General features: G+C 35.1%; 1 protein-coding gene across 1 annotated transcript in view; it reads left to right on the top strand.

The window, feature by feature from the left end:
* Positions 1 to 16594, top strand: part of PDGFC (platelet derived growth factor C) — a 120436-nt gene that overhangs the window by 83397 nt on the left and 20445 nt on the right. The window contains exon 3 of the mRNA XM_053940704.1: positions 3618 to 3798. Within this exon, the coding sequence (XP_053796679.1) occupies positions 3618 to 3798 (181 nt within the window). The remainder of the gene's footprint in view (positions 1 to 3617; positions 3799 to 16594) is intronic.

Genomic DNA, 16594 nt, shown 5'->3' with positions numbered 1-16594 from the left:
TATATCAAATGATGGAAACCAAGACTTTTGTTTCATAGGAAATATATATATATATTGCAATAGCAGATATTAAGATTATTTCAAATAGAGGTGGAAGAGGGAAGTAAAGTTTTCTTTAGAATGATGGTGTTAAAATTCTGATTACAGTTTTTAGTAATTTCTAGTGTTTCCAAAATTGAAGCTGTCCAAACCATTTCAGTGCTATTTTACAACTGTTTGTCTGGTGAACTGCCAGAGGACCTTGGATGTTTTGGGTCTGCAGGTTGATGTGCTATGCCAACACCAGGAAAACCTCAGAATTCTATGTGCTTTAAAACAAGTTGGAATAGAAATACTACATTGCCCCACAAAATGCTATAAAAAATCCAATAGGGATTATTAACAACTTCTTGTTTCTTAGCTAAAGAAAAAGAAACTTGTTTTTATTAAAAGGGGAAGGAAGAATAAATTTCACCTGTCACAAACTGTGTTAATGGGCTTTCTACAGTTTTGTCTAGCATGCATCTGTATGCAGATGGAAAGGTTCAACACCACTGATATGACAAAGGGTTTTACCTGGTGGATTTTTGCTTCTTACGTTTTTTGATATATTTGTGGAATTCTGGGGGCAGAGAGAAGCCATAGAAAGGTCACAAAACTTCAAGCCAAGATAAACAGCCTCTCAGAATATGTTTAGGAAATGACAGTATAAACCACAGAAAAACATAAAGAAAGGAGAGGAAAACATACCCTTGGAAAATACATTTCCTGGTTGGAAAGCTGTTGAAGCTTTGAGCTGCTTATGTTACTTCCTTGCTCCTTTTCAGTAAATTGTCTTTGCTCAGGTTGTTAATTCAATCCATGTTCCTAGGCACCCAGGCCTGAGGGGAGGGGAGTAGATAATCTGCACAGGTATAACAGAAGGCATTGTGGGCATCATGCCTAAAGTCCAGAGCATCTTTAGTCCTAGGAAAGGAGATTGGACTGCCTTTTTGGCATAAATTTTACTTAGTAATATTAAAAAAAAAATATTACAGATACAGCACCAGAGCATTTCTTTAGTCATTTTCAAAGAGACTTGTGTTTGTTCCTTTGCATACTGCAAAAAAAAAAAGAAGCCCTCTGCGTTGGTAAGTTCAACATGCATTTTAACATTTTCTTAGTCCATTGCAGTTGAAAAATGGCATCTCAGTTCTTGGTTATTTATTCTAGTTCTCTTGTGTTTCAAGTACAAGCTTCTCTTGATGGGGAAATAATTTTCCATGGCTGTGCTATTGTCCCTGCTGCTCCTTAGCTCCGTGACATCAGCGGAAAATTACGTAGCACAATAATGTAAATGCTAAAGCATCTGAACAGCTTTGTTTTGTTATTTTTACACAAAGTTCAGACATCAGTTCAGATGTGTGATGGAAGGAATTTTAGTCTCACAGAAGGCTTTTTGGCAGGCTCTTGTAGCACATTTAGCCTAGATAACTGACAGGAATAAAGTTATTGGCTAAAAATGTCATTATCCAAGCTGAATTTCATTTGGTTTTTCAGGTTACTTATTTCCCTCAAGGTTACCTCTCTACTAATGAATTTAATTAGCTTTTACTTGAAGGGTCTAAGAGTTAAACTGTGGAATGTGAGTTTCTCTTTTACTTCAGGTGTACCAGAAGACCAAAGAGCACAATAAAAAGTACTGCAAGTTAGGTAGAGGCACTAGGCCCCCTGACTCCCCTCAGCATCTTAAACCTAAGTCAATAAATAGCTTATTTCACTCTTTAAAAATCAGAAAGGTAGGTAATTATTTCATATTCTTAAGTGAAAAATAAAAAAAGTTATCTTTAGAAATTTCATAAGCTGATCTTGAAAAGAAAAAAAGCTCAACACTCCAAATAAATTTGATAAATGTGTTGAGCCCTGAGGCCTTAGTACAATTAATGTACACATTGCCTTTGTAATAAGTTGTATACTTGATCATAAAGTAAAAACACTGGTGGATCTGTTAAAGGAATTAGTTTGTGTTTGGGGGAGAAAAGATAATGATAAAGTAATTAGTGTCATAAGTTCAACAAAGATTTAAAACTGTGGTACATGGCAGTAATGGATTTTGAACAGTTAATGAGCATATTCATTGCATTCATTTTTAATTAAGTGGAAAAAATAGTGGTACTTTAAATGGAGATAATAAATGTGCGAGTCAGTCTTGCACAAACATGCAACACAAGAATTTATTGCCTGCTGTCTAACTAGGGAACTGGGAATCATTATAAAGATTAGATTTACTGAAAAAAAAAATCCAGAAAAAAGCTTTAGTAGAAAACGTTTATGAGGTAATAATTTTCACATTAAATATAGTTTGGCATATTTGGTAGAGTGTGTTTGTGTGCATGTTTTGTAAATATGAGCCATTGCTATCATCAGAGGACGATGCTATCATCAGGACTGTTTGTACCCTTGAAAAGACTCTGCTATTTACAAATTTAGATTTATGTGAGATGTATTTAATATATGACTGCACATGCAAGAGGACATAAAAATATCAGAAACCTCAAAACTTTCTCAGAGGTTTGTTATGCTCATGCTTAGGATACAAACTGTGGTTTAAAAGTAAGACCTTGGCTGGGGAAGCTGCAGCTGAAAACAGCTGAGTGCTAGCCCTGGTTTAACCAGCACACTCTCACCTTCCCAAACCACCGGGCTCTGCTGCCACTGGAGCTCTGGGGGATTCAGGCTGGAGCAGGGAAAATGCAGCTGAAATGCTCAGTGTTTATTCTGTCAGTGGGCGGCTGGGGAACTGACATGAAGCAGGGTAAAGCACTGAAACCAGATGTACCTTCTAGAGCAGTGGCTTTCCATGCTTTTATGACTTGGGAAGCCACTAAACGTTTCCAGGGAAAATGAGGACCTTTGTCCATACTGAAGCTTACTGATGATTGACTGGCATGTCTTAGTTACCTTCCATGGATCTGGTTGAAGTTGTTCACTGATCCCCAAGGATACCCAGACCACATGTTAAAAGCAATGAAACTGAATCAAACTTAATATGTTTAATTCTCTCCATGTTCCCTACCCATATGTTTCTTGTCAATATTTCCACAATAACAGGTTCTTTCTGACATGCAGTGAGGTCTAGGATTTTGCTCAACAAATGTCTTTTTGGGATATGCATCAACTCCTTCCAAGTTTCTCTAAGGCTTAACTTAACCTTTAGGAAGATATTCACCTCTGATATTCCAGGAAAGCAGGTTTTCAGTACCAAAAAACCCCTGAACTTTCCCTGGTGGCATGCAGTGTACTGCTGGTGGCATTGCAGCACATGCTCCACTGTGCCACTCAGGCAATTACAGCCTTTTTTTTCCCTCTGATTTCATTCTGCCCTATCACACATGTGGTAATTGCTTTCTGTACAAGAAGCAAAACCATACACTTGGGTCTCTTCAAAATGCTAACTCTGCTTTTATTTTTTTAACCTCACTGCATGATTTTATTATGTATGTAAGTCAGTAGCAACTTGGGAGCTAAGTTTAAAATAGCTGCTGCATACTTTTAGCGTTTAAAAAAATAAAAAATTGCAGAGTCAGTTTATTGGTTAAATTAGGAAGTTTATAGAATTTTTGTCAGTAAATAAACATTTTATTTTCTTTTCTGTTCAGGTATGACTTTGTAGAAGTTGAAGAGCCTAGTGATGGCACTGTTTTAGGACGCTGGTGTGGTTCCAGTACTGTGCCAAGCAGACAGATCTCCAAAGGAAACCAGATCAGAATAAGATTTGTGTCTGATGAATATTTTCCTTCTGAACCTGGATTCTGCATCCATTATACACTTCTTATGCCAGTAAGTAACATGTTTCAGATCAAAACATTTCAGGATACAAAATCTTTGAAGTGGTAGCTCAAAAGAATATTTTAATAGGGTAAGATTAATTACTGTTTATTTCTTAATAATAATAATAGTGTGCAATCTGTCTTTCTGAATTGTACATTTTGTTTGTGTTTTTAACTGAGTGTTCCTGTGGTTCTTTTTGGATAGCTTTGGTCTAGGAAGTTGTGGGCTTGGTTGTTTGTGTGGAAAACTCAGTAAAATGTTTGCATTCCTAATACTGTACTGTGGAAAAAAAAAAAAGAATTCCAGCTTTGAGAAAAAAACAGATCAGTTTATGAATCAGCAATGTGATATTGAAAGAGGATTGGGAAGTTAAAAAAAGAAACTGAAGAGATTAATGTTTTTATTAGTCAGCTGCTATTAGACATACTCAACCAGATGATTATACCTAGTTCCCAAACAGAAGAGTTCTTATGATTTTAGCTAGTTTTATTATAGAGACAAACCAGACAATCCATAATATTAATTTTTCACTGCATTTTCCTTGTAAACTGTACTTTAGGCTTCTCTTGAATGTTGCTTAAAGCTTATAAGTCACAGGTATTAAACTAGTCATTGTCTAAAATGTGGCTAATTTCATTGTCAACAGTTTTCTGTTACTATTTTCATGAAATGAAAGACCTGTGATAGCAAAAATATGTTTACAGGAATTTTCAGGGTGAGATAATGTCATGAAACTTTAAAATGGAGGAAAACAGGAGTTGACTTTTTTTTTTAAATAGGTATTCCAAATTTAAAGAGAGTAAGGAGTATTTTTTGTTAAATTCCCCATAATTCACTTTCAATCTTCTAAGTAGTCTCGTGGTCTGTGGTATTTGGTTGGTGGAAAATATCTCCAAGCTCAATAAGAAATTGATCAAAAGAATCCATATTGTAACCCCATTGACATGTGCTTCACTCAGAATGAACTTGGCTGGCTTTATTTTTCTATTTTTGCTCCTTCTCCCCATTGGCAAAATTTAAGTTATTGAGAAGAATATATTTAGCATGCTGGTGATGGTGTCAGTGTAGTGTAGTAGGGGTGGGATGTTTGTATATATATATATATTTATGTGTGTTGTTTTCCTATAAATATTTTTAACTACTTATGCCTAAGGAAGCACTACTTCTAAAGGGACTAAAGGTTTGATCTGCATATTTGACTCTTTTATGAGTTAGAATAACTTTTGTTAGTCGAATATTATGACCCCATAGTAGTAAACTTTAAAATTAAATAAAATGTCAGTCTCCAAATTTGAAATAAAGCCAGGTTTAAAAATCAGTACACCCGAGGGCAGAATGTAATAAGTGTGTTTACTTTTAGAAAATAGTAAAAGAAAATCAACAAATACCTCTATTTGTGGGGCTGGTGCCAAATTCCATTGTCACAGCTCTAATATTACACCCTACCTGCTATGTATCTATCTAACTTATGTGTGATCCTATGTCTGTAGAACTGATTAAACAAAGGCACCTGAAAATAGGAGTATATGTATAATTATTTTTGTGTCATGCTGTACAAATGGACTGAGTTTATTCCTTCATATTTGATAGGAAAACCAGTTAGAAAATTTAAATCACCAGCACTCATAAAACAATGGTTTAATGTTCAAAATAGTTACACCTCACACATGCAAGGGACACGAGCAGCCCACTTGCTGTCATAAGAATTTGGAATGAGTCCCACAATGTGCAGTATAGCAACTTCTTATCAGTTAATTTCTAAATCTACCACTAAAATATCTGTGATCTCTTTCAACAAAAAATATGTTTTTTTGCAGAATGCAAAATACAATTACACATTTCAGACATGCAGAATACAATTATACATTTCAGACAGCAGATTGTAAATTAAATAGATATTGTTTAGTTCCAAGATTAAATTTTCTTCTTGTACCTAAAGCAATTGAAAACCAATGCAAAAAAAATTAGCTTGCTTTATGACTATAAAGTTTCTTATACAGCTTTTCAAGAGAAAATCAGATTTACAGCTGCCCTCCCAAATCTCTACAAAATTATGTCAGCCATAGAAATGAGCTTAAATTTTAAATAATTCTTGCAAAATCATAACTGATTCACTAAGAGATTCAGTTCAATGAATTGGTCCTAAACAGTTAATTTTTTTTGCTCATTTTTTTTTCACAAGTAGTGGGGAGGGGGAGATGCCTGGTAGACTAGAAGTGAGAGATTGTTTGGGGAGAAATGAAGCAAAACTGAAATAAAACAGTGCACGCTTGTTTCTGTATTTGAAGGCCACACACATTGAGGGGCACCGGACACATTTTCAGGTCTTTTAAAGAGCAAGAGAAATGGCTTTGTTTAGATCTGCTGTAATTTATCGTGTGTATATATGTATGTATATATATATACACATATATAATTTTTGTTTGTTTTTTACTTTGTATATTATATTTCAAACCAACTTCTCACATGATAAGTAGTAGGAGAATGGCTATTGATCTGACCACTTTATTTCTAGGATTTAGTCACTCTAAAGGAAAGGACTCACAGCCATTCCAATGTCAGTGGATCCAACATCTTTCTCTAGAGAGGTTTGATGTGGGATTGGAAGACACTGCATAAAAGCATTGCAGATACTGTATATAAGCAGAATGTTCCCCAAGAGAAACACGATGCCTGTCTTCAGACTCTAACTAATTAGATCTTAATAATTTGAATTTCTTCCATTTTAAGTTGAGTACCCTGGCTGCATCTGGAACTTTCTGTAATTCTGGTCTTACTCCCACTTTCTTTCCTCTACTTTATAGTTACAAGTTAATTTTGTCTGTGATACCATGAAGTGGAAGCAAGTCTTGAAAAAGCTTATTCTTATTAAGCCAACATAGTTTGTGTTATTCCAAAATGATTATGCTCCTTTCAGCACAGCTGTTATTCTCAGTCACTCTTTCATGCTCTGCCCTGTCACTTACTCTGTGCTTACTGGTGAGCTGCATCATTCAGTAAGGGCTGCCTAGTGATGGTTCTCAGTTTTGACCAGCTATCCATCTATTAAAAGTCATGATTTTTGCAGCACTGTGCCACCTAAACCCTCCTCCTAAACAATCCATATTTCATTTCTTTTCCTCTTCTTCTCACTTGCCCCGTATAATAGCCACATGAAATTGAGGGAAATCATATAAACTCTTATAATATACATTTGGGCCTCATTCTTCCTAGTGACTTGTTTAGTTTAAACTATGTCAGTTACAAGTTTGGCAGAGAAACTTGATGTAATAAAGTCCATTGTTAGTTGGGGAGCGGGTGAATGGGATACTTGATGCCTGAGGTGCCATTAAGGAATGCATGACTGATTGCCAAAGTAGTTATTAATTATTCAGGGCACTCAGAACAAAGCAGCTCCAGTTAAAGTTGAAGCTGGGGGTGACTGTATTCCCCTTCTTTTTTGGCATATGGTAGCATGTCATTTGTCATCAAAGATCATGCCAAAGATCTTTGAAAAGAACAGACTTAACCCTCTTTTATGCAAGCAAAGATGAAACTCCAAGAAGCTGTCTAAAGACTGACCTGATTTAAAAATGACTTAGCAGGTGGTTTGGGATTTTGGTGCAGTACCTGTTTGGCTACGTGGGTGTCAATCTGAGAGTGGTCTGGTTTGGTTTGCTTTTATTTTTCCCCTTTTGATGCAGGTATTTTGTTAGTATTGCTCTTGCTTTTAGCAGTAATGAAAGTTAAATAGATATTCTTATTAGAGCTATGTAATACTTCCTTTATTTCATCCAAGTTGGCTAAGCTTTGCTCTTTAAAGATTGGGCATATTACTTTTTTTTTGTGGAACATTTTTAATTTAGCTTGTTGATTGAAACAGGCAAATAAAATTAAAATACTAATAGAAAAAGTGCATAAAACTAGAACAGAGAGGAATGCTCATACCCTGCTTTTGTTTCCTATTACAAGTCTCCAGATTTCACAGCAATTAATTGTGTTTCTCACATGTCTGTGCTGAAGCCCAAGAGATGCTTAACTGTGCCTGCAATAACTGGAAATCCATCCAGAAACATCATAAAGGACATTATTGATCTCCTAAACAAGTTTTTTTTCTACACTCTCTTTAGAAGTGGTCAAAAAGTTTTAGAAATAAAATCATTTCAGGGTTGTTTAAGCCAAGGTGGTAGGAAGAATCGGGGGAGTGGATGAGTGTTATGTAGCACTTTGCAATTCTACATGAAGTGAAAAGGAACTGTGAAAATCCTTCATGTGGTGGGAAGGACTCTAAAACAAACCTCTGTGTTCAGATTTTCCACTGATTAAGTACAGTGAAACCTTAGTCTGGATAATTGAACAGGCTACTAAAGATGCTCCAGTGTGCAAATTTCATATATTAATTTTCTTTTGTGTGGCCAAAATTCATTGTAAATCAAAGGTGTTTTGGAACTAATTCTTCCCTTGGAGATTCCATTTTGCATTTAGTTTTTGCTTAACATCTTAGATGAGATAATTTCTTAAATGAGACATTAAGTATTACCCCAAAATACATGGATAGGAGTGAAATGTTTCAGTTAACAAAAAAATGCAAAAAGTACAAACTGAGAGTGGCTATTATCCACGGGACTAAAGTGAGTGGTGGGGGAAAAAAAATCTTTGAAGCAAAAGAACCTCTGAAGTATACTGTCTAATTAAATCATAATGCCTTTCTTCCTGTGACCATATCTCATTCTGTCCCATGGACATCATAAAAAGTTTAAAGATCTGTGTGTGTGAAGCAGACTTGGAGAGAGACAGGGTTAGAGAGGAATCTAGCAAGATTATGAACCTGCACAGAAGTCCATAGAAGTGTACCCTTAATCACCACAAGCTGAGGTGTCAGTGAGGATTTTCTGAGACTCTAAAAGGAAGAATGACATTTTGAACCGTTTTGGTGTTGTCATTTAGTTCTTAAAAGGAATGAGTGTACTTATCTGATAGCAAGTTCTGTACTTTGAAGGACAAGGTTCCTTTCTGTTTGGCCAAAATCTGAATGCCATTTCTCACGTAACACATGTAGTGTAAACCATTTCTTTCGTATTTTTCTGTGATGTTGGTCTTACAGTGGCTGAGGTGGAAAAGAATCCCAAATTGTTTCATTGTTTGTGGAAAAAAACTAATTTCGTTTCCTTGGGTTAAACTTTTTTACAAATTTATCATATATTTGACTAAGATTTAAGTTTGTTGATTTGGGAAGTTTATTGAATATCACATCCTGTATCACTGAGGCAAGAGATGAAAAATCAGCTAATTTGCTTGTTTCTAAATAACTAGCAGTAATTTCAAAATTAAATGCAATTGCATTACCACAAATGTCATGCTTTGGTGTTTTTTTTCTTTACAAAAAAATCTGTACAAGTTTTCTTCCTGAAAAATTCAGGAGTGTTCAGCAAGTATCAAAGTGTTTTTTTAATGGTACATTAATATAACTCTTAAAACTCTTTAATTTTTGAGTTTGGGGGAGTTTTTTTTGAAAGAAATTATTGAGGGGCAATCACAACAAGTGACATGGACACGAGCTCATGAAAACTACTCTCCTTTTAGTTTTCCACAGCATTATGTCCAAGTTAGATCACTCTCTGTCAACTTGTTTCAATAAATAAGCCCATAATAAATAAATTACCCCATAAATAAGAAATGGGGTAATGCATCTTTCAAGGATAAGCAGGCAACCTTTATTGCTCCTTGTTGCAAATAATGTCTTTGATCACATACTAACCCTCTCCTCCCAGATAAAAGCAGACCATAGAATGATTCATTGGAAACAATTAAATACCCTAAAAAGTGAAAAAGTTTAGAAATTGTATTGGAAAAGTATTTCAGATACATGAGACAATCTCTTTTCTTCATTCTCTGTAAATTACCCAAAGGCTTTTATTAAATTTCCATTTAGTAATGAATATTTCTATTGTATGGGACTCTTTTTTAGTATTTAAAAACTTTATTAGTGTCTCATAGCATTTCAGCAGAGAGGTTTATGCATATGTAACTTGGAAATGAGTTTTACGTGGACTATCATTTACTCGTGTAAATTTTAAATGTTGTGTGCTCTACTTTTTCAAAAATTTAGGAGTTTTATATGAGGGTCCTCAAAAAAAAAACCTTCAAACAAGGCTGTGACTTAAGAACAATCTATATAAATATAAAAATGTCATTCTTCAGCTGTAAACTCAATTATATATTGTAATTGAAACTTTGGATGCTACTTCAACAGAAATATTTCACAATGATGTTCAAATGTTCCTTTAGTCTTGCAAGATTATTCTGTAGTCATGGTTCAAGTTTATGTGTCCAATCTAGTTGATCATATCTATCCTAAAGAATGCAGTGTCTCAATTATTTGTAATTTTTTATTTAATCCTTTGCTAAATATTTTATAAGCTAGTGTTCACTTGATATGTTTGGTTTGAAAAACCCAAACCATCTTCCCCCCAAAAATCCCGAACAAAAAAAGGCAACAAAATGTCCACACACAAAAATCCCACCAAAAAACCCAAACAAAAACCACAAAGAACTCCCAACACCACCTTCCTCTTCCCCAAAGTTATTTTAGCAGTCCATTTTTTTGTGCTTCAATCATCTAGTTGATCATCACTTCTCCAATTTTAAAAATCAACATTTTTGAGAAAGCATGCTGATGGCTTCTCTACAAATTCCCAAGCAAAGTGTTTCTATCCCACTCTGGAAGTAATCCCCTGTGTAACTGGCATAGTCCTGATTTTTTTTCCTTTCAAATCACACTGAGGCATTGTGTCTGACATGGTTGCTAACTGAGAAAAAGGAAAGCAAATGTACATTTGATACTAAGTTTCAGGCACCACCATAGTTTTCAGTTATGCCATTTAGGTGCATTCCTGTTCATTATTAGTGTCTTAGTCATGCCACAATCCTATCCATTGCCTCACCCTAACCATACAGGCAGTAACTAGTTAGAGTGATGTGTACTACGCTAAATTTTCTTACTGTGATTCTGGTAGGAAAAGGCAAAAGCAGAAATTAAATGAAAGAAGTTGGGACAGGAGAGTGTAACTTCGCAATTTATTTTATTTAATTTTCACGTGCTAGAGCTCTGAAGGGGACAGCTCTAGACACTGGAGATAAACTCAGCAGTGGAGCAGCTTCTGTAGATAGCTTACAGCACAATCTAGCTCCACAGGTTGGTAGAGGCACCTCTTTAAATCCAGGAGAAAAATTCTTGACAAAGTAATAACACTGTATAGTAGCTTCAGGGTAAGAGTTTGCTTGTGGGAAGATTATTGTGGTATATTGGTAGTGGTGTTAAGACAAATCCTTTTCTTTCTAAAAAGGGGTAGATAATAAGCACTATGGGAATTCCAAAATTTGCACCTGTCTTGTCTTTGCAGTACCTGGCCTCTGGTGTTACAGATGGGGATTATGAGCTGTCATTTGTTAGCTTCTATAAGTGCTCAAAACCTTTTTAATGATGATGATGAAAGGTTTGGCTGAAGAAGCCAGGATTGTTGTTGAAAAGCTTTCAGTTTTGTTTTCATGGGAAAGTCTAGAAAATCACAAAGCTGTCACATCTGTTCTTGCAATTATCTCAGGCTAAGGTAGTAGACAAGGCATTCAGGAAGGCTGCGTCCATGTTTGCTCATAGCTGACTGATGTTGTTGAAGAACAGTAATTGCTTAAAAACAAAACGAAATTTAAATAACTTAGCATATAGAAATGGGAGTTTATTTGACCAAAGACATTTCCAGAAGCTTGACTATTAATTTCACTCTGCTTTGGAGCTGAGCAATAAATCACAGGAAAAGAAAAAGTAAAGATGATTTACGAGGAGAAATAGAATGCTGAGCTTCATACTGAAGGGCGTGTTTTAATGCATGAAAGACCCAGTTTAACGGCACTTGAAAGGTGGAGGTGTAAAAGCAGATGACACAGCCTGTCCAAGAAATTCTGCATATAATCTTACAGGCACTGTGGAGGTTGGTGGATTCTAATAGCCTTTCCCTTTCAGCTGCAAAAGACTTTCTTGGGGGAACTCTCTAATAACTCCACCCTGTCATCCCTTATAGCACTTCTTGGTCTCATCTGAGTGTGTCAGGAGGATAGGGGATTTTCAGTGTAGTGTCAATAATTAAATCAATATGGTAATTTATTGTTCAGAATGTAGCTCTAGTGTCTTTTGGTAGCACTTAGCTTCAGAGTTGGTCGGTAGACATCTCTTATTCTAAATATTCTTCTAATAGTATGACAAGCACCCTTTAGAAATCATGACCATCTTTAAAAAGACAGATGCTGTGCTAAGGAAATTTTATTAGAAATCAGTATCTACGTAGTTTATTGAATGGTTGGCATAGTAAATGCAATTTCTGAATTTGAAATTCCAAGTGTTATATTTTCACTATTTTTCTTACTGTGCCTGCATTTGAATGTTTAAAAGGTCACTGTCTTTGAAGCTTGGAAACCCCTAAGATTTAAAATATATTTGAAAACAAATTTTTGCTAACTGTGCAACCAACCATGAACTTTCCTGCTGACTGACAAAACCAAAATGACTAGGTAGCCAAGGAGAGTAAGATAACTTAGTTGAGCCAAATTATCAAACCCTCTCAGTCAACATCTATATTTCTTGAGGAGAAAGGATCAAATGCCAAACAATTTTTAACTTTCTAACTGGAAGAACAGTTGCCCACATATATGTAGGCTTTTAATATGTGAGCTGTTAATAGGGTTGCCCTTGCTTATATTTTAAAATCATTCTGATCTGCTGAACTCTTCTGATTTGTGTGAGCATATTTGTCTTTGGGCTTTTAAATGTGAGGTGTTCCGGGTAATCAAAAGTTAATAATAAAATGCTTCCTGTTCTTAACTCATCTGTGTAATGCCTTTTTGGCTTGGAATGCTTGTCTTTTAGTTTAAGTAAGTTCTGTCATTGATCTCCTCCTGTTTGCACTCTGTCAATCTATATATCTTTAAATACTGTATTTACTTTATTTAATTTCCTTTCTGCTTAATAAAGTCATAAGCACCTTTCATGTAGGAAAAAACCCTTTTCAATTAGGTGTCTAAAACAGTAGTATATCTTTGATGCAAAATTAATGTGGAATTAAGGTTCATAAGAGTGTTTTGAAATTGTTTGCTGGTATAAAAACTTCAGAGTATAGCTCAGATTTTCACCAAAAATCAAAGATAAATGGTCAAGTTAACAATAAAGACAATTAGAAATTTTCAGAAAGTTTTTAAATTCTTTAAATTGGAAAAGAGACTTGCTGTTAAAGAGGGAAAAAGTCTTTAAATTTCCATTATAAAGTTTGAATTTTCATCATCTGAAACTTACAAATTGAAAAGGAATTTGGAAAATCAATTCATTAAAGGTATCATAGTGTGAACAGGACCAACTTTTCTGTGCAGGACATTTCAAATAAGTTGTGATTTAATAACACCATTATTTTCTTAATTTTTCTCTAAATTTGATTCCCTGATAAATTATGAGAGTACAATTATTTTTGAAGACTTCTCCATTGTCCTTAGTTAAATACTTACAAAAGGTAATCTTCTAATTGAGCAATTAGAGAATTAGTAATGAAGCAACTAGAGAATCCCCAAAGAGAATGTGGAAGCAACACGTCTTGCATGGGGTACAGCACAGGAATTTTTCAGTTTAGATCTTTTATACCCTGCTCTGACTTTGTCATGCACAGTGTTCTGTCCCCAGGTAGAGTCTGCCATGGGCCATGGCTTCTTGCAGAATGGCAATTTCCACTGTTTTTATTTCTGCAGGAAAAGGATGGCAGCTTGTTTCTGCCAAGTGTTGAGGTTCAGAGGAGAAAGTGAAAACAATAGTCAAGTTACCCAAGGGGTGATAACTGGCAATTGCTATAGTGCCAAATTGTCATGGTTAGGCCATTTTGTTTACAAATGGTATTCCTGCAGGCTTTATCTGGTGAATAAATGTATTTTAAAGTTATTTTAACAATGCACCAACTTGAATTTATTATTCCATGCAATTTTAATGTTATTTCTATTCATATGCAACACTACTGAAATTTCAATAAGAATCATATACTATCTAATTTATAGGCTTGAAATCTTTGGAAGTTTTGATTCTAGATTTTTTGTCATTTACAGTGTGGCTGGTGACAGATTTTTAAACATGCAGTTCCCATTGCCTTCAACAGGAACTATTAGGTATTGTGAGTCTGAAAAACAATGACCACACCATCACAACAGTGGTCACATTATTCAATCCCAAATAGATTTTGATGGGGCTTTTATTTTTTTTAAAATATATTAATTAATTAATTAATTGACAAATAACTGTTTTCCTATACGTATTTATTACACTGAGATTATTGTTCTGCCCAGTGTATTCCTCTAATCTACTCATAAAGGGAATTATACACCATGGATCAGATTCAGTAATGAAGTAGAGGAAGCTTGGAGGAATTAAACTTTGATGGTAATGAGGTTAAAAACAGTATTGATGCCCTCATTCTGAGATTACAGTCAGTGGTAATCCCAAAAAAATGATTTAATTTTCTGTGGGAGAAGTTGAATTGTAGGAGATAAAAAAGAAAAGAGTTGTCAGTGTTTTAGTTGCTTCCTATGGCATCCAAGTTTCTCAGAATTCTCTTTAATAACATAATAGTTACTAAGGTAACCCATATCTAATACCAGTATATTGTTTGAGAATATAACCTGAATTATTAAATAGCAAAATGTCCTCTTCTGACTTCTTAACTGAAATATAACTTTACAAAGGGAATTTATGCTCATCTAAATTCAGACAATTTACATGAAGTTTATGGTGATGTACTTGAAATGACAATTTGTCTTCCCTTCCGTTCCCCAAGTGGTTAGTGCTCAGGCATCCTAATTTGTTAATTCAAATCATTGTTTGTCCACTGGGAATGCACAGATAATCTAAAAGATGCAAAGTAGCTTCAAATTAAATAGTAAATAATGAAAGAAGGCTAAGAACATGGTAATACTATCTTCTTGGCAATTAGGTATCTCAAATGTATAAATATTTACAAAACCAGAAAATATTTTCTCCAAATACAAGACTGAGCCTTCCTTCAGCAAAGTGTGGCACTCAGCACAGTCACTTTAGTCCACTTGTTTAAAGTTGCTTCATAAGCATAATTCATGCAGAACATCTCAATTATGTTTCATTTTTTGGTATTGATAACTTTCAGAATGTGTTTTCATCCTTATTTAAACAAATAGATGATCTCATGAGGCTTCACTGTGTAGGGCAGGTGGGAGAAATCCCACCAGAATTAGCCATGCAGATCTCTTCAGTGAGTGTTCTTGACTGCTGTTTTCCTTGCAAAGTTGCTTCCCTCCCCCTGCCCCCCTGTTGTTTTTTTTTTTTTTTTCCCTCTTCTTGCAGTGTCTGTCCATAATGCCCTGGAAAAAACATACCACAATATATATTCAGTGATCATTGCTTGCAAATAATGCATTTTTAATATCATCTTAAATTATCTTCTTATTTGGCTTGTTTCTGAGATGGTGCTTTGTTGGGGATGCAAAAGAGTATTTTCACTCATATGGCTGTGAAGTAAATTTTCTGACTCGGTCAAAAGATAGACCTGTGGTTAGCCAGTATCTTTCAGTCCAGCAGGCTAAGGGAACAAATCACTTTCTTTTCTCTCTGTTGAACCCCACAATGTCTGCAGTTCACAGAAAGTCATATTTCTTAAGAGCTGGGAAATTCGGGTGCAACCAGTGCCTCACACTTCGGCTTTTTACTTAAACTGATAATAAGCCCAACATCTAACCACTTCCTAGATTGCAGCATGTGAAACCACAATTAACTAAAGTTTAGAAAACCACAGTTGTTGATGTCTTGTGTTCTGTAATTAGCTTCATATATTTGACATGAAATCATCAGAAACTGACAGTATTGCTGAATCAGTAAATGGAAAAATAAGAGGCACAGGGAAATTTTGAGTATACAAGCAGAAAAGTATGTTTAAGAACATAAATATTAATTTTTCAAGTGGATGTTAAAAAGGGGACATGAGGGGAAAAGAATGAAAGGTGCCTCTTTAAAAGGCTTTGCAACCCTTAAAATTATGCTTTTGAAATACAAAATTGAAGAAAACGTTCACCTCTTTCAGAAGTGACAGTAAGGTACAGCAGCTAGCAGCAGTTTGTAAATGGGTTATGATTAGTGCAGTGTTAGTGTGCAGCACTTCCTTCCTTTCTTGTGCAGGTATTTTGACGTGGTAGCTTTCCAGCACAGTGCAAAACCAGAGTAGTGTGAAAGGAGGAAACCAGATGAAGGTCTGTGCACATGGGGACATCCCTTTCAGTCAGGGTCACTGCTATGAACAGTCCGGTGGCAGGAATGGGGCCACAATCAATGCATGAATAGATTTAAGATGCTACAAGGAAGATTAATGGCCTGGTTGAGGACATAAAGCAGCATAATTTGCTGTCATTTCTGTTAAAAAGAGTACCCCATACCCATAGTATGACAGCAAGCCCAAATGAATATAATGATGTCTGTCTGTCTGTCTAACTATCTATCTATCCATCTATATCAAGATACTTGATCTAGTTGACCATCAGATTAATTAGAGATAATTTGGTCACATCTGTGAACAGTGACATTGTTATAACTGAAGATATTGGGCTTAATGGAAGAGAGCTGATGAACTAGAAGTCCTCAGGAGAATGATATTTTCTCTACAAAATATTTGATTTGTTGATACTTAATAATTTGTTAATATGGGTTTATTACTTGGCAGATGCCATATTTCCTTCTTTTCTTTTTTTGTCAAGGAAATGGCTAAAAAGGAATTGCATG

Source organism: Vidua chalybeata, chromosome 4 (assembly GCF_026979565.1).
Source record: "Vidua chalybeata isolate OUT-0048 chromosome 4, bVidCha1 merged haplotype, whole genome shotgun sequence".
Classification (NCBI taxonomy): Eukaryota; Metazoa; Chordata; class Aves; order Passeriformes; family Viduidae; genus Vidua; species Vidua chalybeata.
The sequence above is the reverse complement of the archived record's forward strand: the minus strand, read 5'-3'. Positions and strand labels throughout refer to the sequence as shown.